General features: G+C 46.1%; 1 protein-coding gene across 1 annotated transcript; it reads left to right on the plus strand.

Moving 5' to 3' along the window:
* The first annotated feature begins 3,484 nt into the window (after nt 1-3,484).
* LOC131912853 (enhancer of rudimentary homolog) lies at nt 3,485-3,922 on the plus strand. Its single transcript, XM_059265094.1, has one exon. It carries the CDS (start codon nt 3,485-3,487, stop codon nt 3,920-3,922), a length of 438 nt encoding a protein of 145 aa, XP_059121077.1.
* The last annotated feature ends 744 nt before the right edge of the window (nt 3,923-4,666 follow it).

Here is a 4,666-nt window from a genome sequence, read left to right on the forward strand (position 1 = left end):
GTCTATTTGCCAGATTAAGGTGAAGACTGTGTTCTATATGGGAAGCAAGCCAGGGCAGTGGCAAAATATGTCTCTCTGTGCAGGGGTGGGACCCTCCTTCAATGGTCTGGATGGCAAATCCTTTACCTCCATCCTATACAGCAATGGTCCTGGCTATAAACTCCAGAAAAGTGTCTGGCCAGATGTTACTGACAAAGAGAGCCTTAAGTTTTGTGGGGCCACCACCCATGCAGTCAAGGGTAGAGGGGACTGGGGTCAAAGGCCTTCTGCAGTGAATACCTTGTTTCTGTAGATGACCCCAAATGCAGGCAGCAGTCTGCTTCACTCCTGTTATTAGAGAAACACGCTGGGGAGGATGTGGGAATATTCGAGAGTGGTCCGCAGGCAAGCCTGGTGTTTGGAGTACAGGAACAGAACAACAATGTGCACATCATAGCCTGTGCAAGTGCCTGGAGAGGTACACTGACTTCTGGTCAGAGCACTCTGGCGAGCAGGGGCCAGACCTCCACACTGTTGGCAGAGACAATTGTTGCTGCTGCTGGTGGTAGCTGAACCTTGACTAACTAAGCTCACTTGACTCCAGTCCAGGGTCCCACAGCTGGCTCCATCGTCCCACGCTATTGCTCTCCTCAGGCTCCTCCTGTCCCTCTGGTTCCCTGAACCCTGGCTTCAGGTTTCTAATCTCAGATCTGATTCAGGTTGCCAATGCTGCCACTCAACCATGGGCTGCGACAACAGACCTCACTCAGAGTGTCACACCCAGCCTCAGAACCTGCAGCACTTCCCTCCCAGGCCATGGTAATCTAACAGGATGCCCTGCAGACTGAGGGGATGTCAGTCACAGCCACCCCTTGGCCAGCTCTCTCTGGTGTTTTTCACTGATCTCAGATCCCAAAACATGTGATACCATGCACTCAGTCAGAGATCAGCCTATGACTGAGAAAGAGGACCATGTAGTCCCTTGATGTGCCCACAGGGCAAGGACTGAATGTGCTGACCTTTCTTGACTCAGTGTCTACAGCCCATCCAACATATCCTGCAAAGGCTGATGAAGCCAAGATAAGCAGTGGCTCTTGGACAGTCCTTAGCTGCCACCACTAAGCCTCAAACCAATGATATTCCTGACAACCTCCAGGGAGCGGTAATTCATAAATGTGCCTCTATGCCTGGTTTGCACAGTAATGGCCAAGCAAAGAACATTTTCTTCAATCTTCTCAGAGGTTTTGGAATAGTAAAATGAACTATTATACAATCTAATGCCAGCAGTGCTTTCTTGAGAGAAAAACTGAGTGTTCAGGTTGAGGTGGGGTGAGAAATGGAAAGCAGAGTGATGGAGAGGAGCAGACTGTTGGAGGGTCATTGACAAATTGAGACTTGAGCAGCACGAGTGGCCCTGTACAAATGAGGGATGAGTCATGGTTTGCAGGTTCCACCTCCTGGCAGTGAGCTTCAGGTTTGCAAGGATCAAACAGCTTAGCCACACAGTGCTTAGCCATTGCCTAAGACTCCACCCCTTAGCCAGCTTTAGATGTAGGGCAGGGCCTCTACAGAGCAGGTAGTGTACTAAGACAAAAGTATGCAAAGCTTATCCTGAAGTGTCCAAAGCCCCAGTGACACAGAACATGGCCCTGCTTCTGACTAGGAAGGACCCTAATGGGTCATGGCCAGTTCAGTTTCCCGCCTCCCTGTAAGCAGGCCACTGCAGACTCACAGGGGCTGCCTTGGAGTTAGCCTTGACTGGGCTCAGATTTCAGATTGGCAGAGACCAATATGCTCTCTCCAAGGTGTTCAGGGCAGATAACTGTGGTCACACCTGCCCTGGAAAACATCCAAACTTTCCACCTCACCATCCCAGGATGCAAGAGCAGTTCAGGAGGACCCCAGACTTCCCAGGCTCCATTGAATAGCAGTGAGCACCAGCATGTGACCCAGGGATCTGGTATTATGCTCTAGTGCTCCCAGCTGCCTCCAGCAGAGATGGGAGTTCAAAGGTCACCAAATGGACAGCTCTAGGATGTTCATAGAGGGGCCCTGAGGCAAGGAGCCTGGAATGCATGAGTGAAGGATCCGCAGCCTTTTGGGTGAGGAGGATGAGCTGAGACATCTGCTATGGGTACCCCACAGCTCGCAACACCTCATCCTCAGAGAAGTCCTCCTGGAAGATTTGGTCCATCATTCACTGGAGCATTTTCAGAAAAGTCACATAGTAAGAGGAGCAACCAGAGAGAAGCAGCAAGAGTACACTAGAGTCCAGATGCACAGAGCCCTGGTCTAGCCCTGGGGAAGCCTTTTCCCATAGCCTTTACTGCCCACCATGTCGAGGTCACACTGCAGGGTGCTAAGTGTCTACACATGCCCCAGCAACACTGTTGAACACCTTTACATGACAAGGTGATCTGGAGTGGAGAGCAGCCTGGCCCTGTCGTGCTTCAGCTCCTCCCAGCAATCCCCTAGTGCCTGCTGCTCATATCGGCCAGTGTGAAAGGGGCTCCAGCTGCAGGATCTAGCTCCTGGCCCTTCTGCTCTTTAGCACTGGTCCTCAGAAGGCTGAGCAGCTGACCCAGGCACACCCTGCAGGTGCCCAGGTGTCGAAAGCTATTGGGGTCCAGCCCCAAATAACCTTCTCCCAGAGTCCCTGGAAGAATCTGCAACCAGCTGGGAAATCTACTTATCTATGAATAAATATACTTATCTGAGGGTATATCAATAAATCTATGCACACAATGCTCTTTCAGTCTATCACTTTATAGTTCTAAGTAAGCTTCAACTCTGCCTCTGATCTCTCTGCTCTTCTCTCTTTTTTCTACCTCTTCTCTAAATCTACAGCTTCCTTTCAGCTCTCCTTCTTATCTCCTCTCTTACCTGACTTACATTTCCAACAGGAGACTCCTTGCAATCCTGAGAAAAGTTCCAACACCCTCAAGTTCATAGAAAAATCCTAGAATAGATAATAAGGAGCACAGCCATTACTATAGTAACTCAAGTTTCCAAGGTCACAGGACCAGAGGGACGGGGCACACTGCCCAGTGTGACAAACTCTGAGACATAGCTTTTTATCAGCAGACTTGGCAAGCAAAGAATTGGCAGGCTTTTCTTAGGGTGTTTTGTCTTAGTAATCTTGGTAGACACCTGCAACTCTGACCTTGTGCATAACTGTAATGTTTTAAACTTATCTCTATACAAAGGCCTTTAATCTAGTTTGAACTTACTCTGAGATAAAAATGAGCTAAATTCATGCAGTTTGTCTTAGACAGAGGAGAGATTATTATTTTTCTGCATTAGTCTGAGCAAAAGGAACAAAGCAGTTTTTGTCTTGAGTCCCATGGAACAATGGATATGGCTATGAAGTATATCCTAGTATATTTTCTATATATCAAAATTATACAACTAAATGAAAGGTCATCCTCCTGAACACCCACAGATATATGTGCTCATAATATTGAGATAAAATCATGATATTACATTTTTATGAAAATGCATGGTAATGGGAAGATATCATAGGTGTTATTGCCTAAGAAGTTTACAACAAGAAACAGCCAATTCGGAGCTCGTGTGCAGTGGCAGCGGTGTTACCGGCAGCTGCAGCCAAGCGTTTGGCGCCATGTCTCACACCATTTTTTTGGTACAGCCTACCAAGAGACCAGAAGGCAGGACTTACGCTGACTATGAGTCTGTGAGTGAGTGCATGGAAGGTGTTTGTAAAATGTATGAAGAACATCTGAAGAGAATGAATCCCAACAGCCCCTCCGTCACCTACAATATCAGTCAGTTGTTTCACTTTATCAATGATGTGGCAGATCTCAGCTGTCTTGTTTACCGAGCTGATACACAGACGTACCAGCCTTATAACAAAGATTGGATCAAAGAGAAGATCGAAGATCTATGTGCTCCTTCGTCGAGAGCCCAACAGGCTGGGAAGTAGTTGAGTTGGAAGCATTGGGGGCTGAGGGTGGGCTTGGAACAGGTGCATACAGTGTGCTATAGTGAACATTTTGTATGACAGTAATCCTGTTTCCATTTTACTAGAGCCAAGATTGAATGTATGACATGATAGTGAATGATCTTCTCATTCTGAAACCACCATTGCCCCTTTGCTCCTTTCCTTTCTTTTTTTTACTTAAACATTTTTATGATAATTTAGAGAGAAAGTGTTCTTTGCCAGTTAAGGTTGGTTCCAGTCCTGGAAACTGTATCTGCTTTACAGCACTGAGTGCACCAACCTTTTGTGGGGGGTAGGGATGGTGACGAGCTTAGTTATGTCCTCTGGGAAAGTCTTAGTGAAAAATAAAAAATGTTCTGTAGCAAAAAAAAAAAAAAAGAAAAGAAAAAAAAAAAAAAGAAAAGAAACAGCCAATTCATTCAAAAGGCCATAACCTCAACACGTCTGGAGTGACGGCTTAGTCCTCTACCAGAACCCTTATTTCTCTTAGGTTGGCCTTTGGAACACTATTTGTCCCTTGTTGTATACTCCCATGACCTTTTGCTACTAGCAGCTTTCAATTTCTCCTCTTTTTTTATTTAATAAAAAAAGAAAAGAAGAATTGGTAAATCTCCCTAGCATAGTGACTAATGTGAATAAATTAAAAGTCTGGAGAGGACTGGAAGAATGATAGGTAATGATTCAATAATTGATATTCAATCAATATTTGTATCAATAATTTATATT

Source organism: Peromyscus eremicus, chromosome 6 (assembly GCF_949786415.1).
Source record: "Peromyscus eremicus chromosome 6, PerEre_H2_v1, whole genome shotgun sequence".
NCBI classification, from domain to species: Eukaryota; Metazoa; Chordata; class Mammalia; order Rodentia; family Cricetidae; genus Peromyscus; species Peromyscus eremicus.

What these genes read in the sequence shown, in the direction of transcription:
- LOC131912853 (XM_059265094.1), top strand. Translation starts at nt 3,485, where the DNA reads ATGGGAAGATATCATAGGTGTTATTGCCTAAGAAGTTTACAACAAGAA.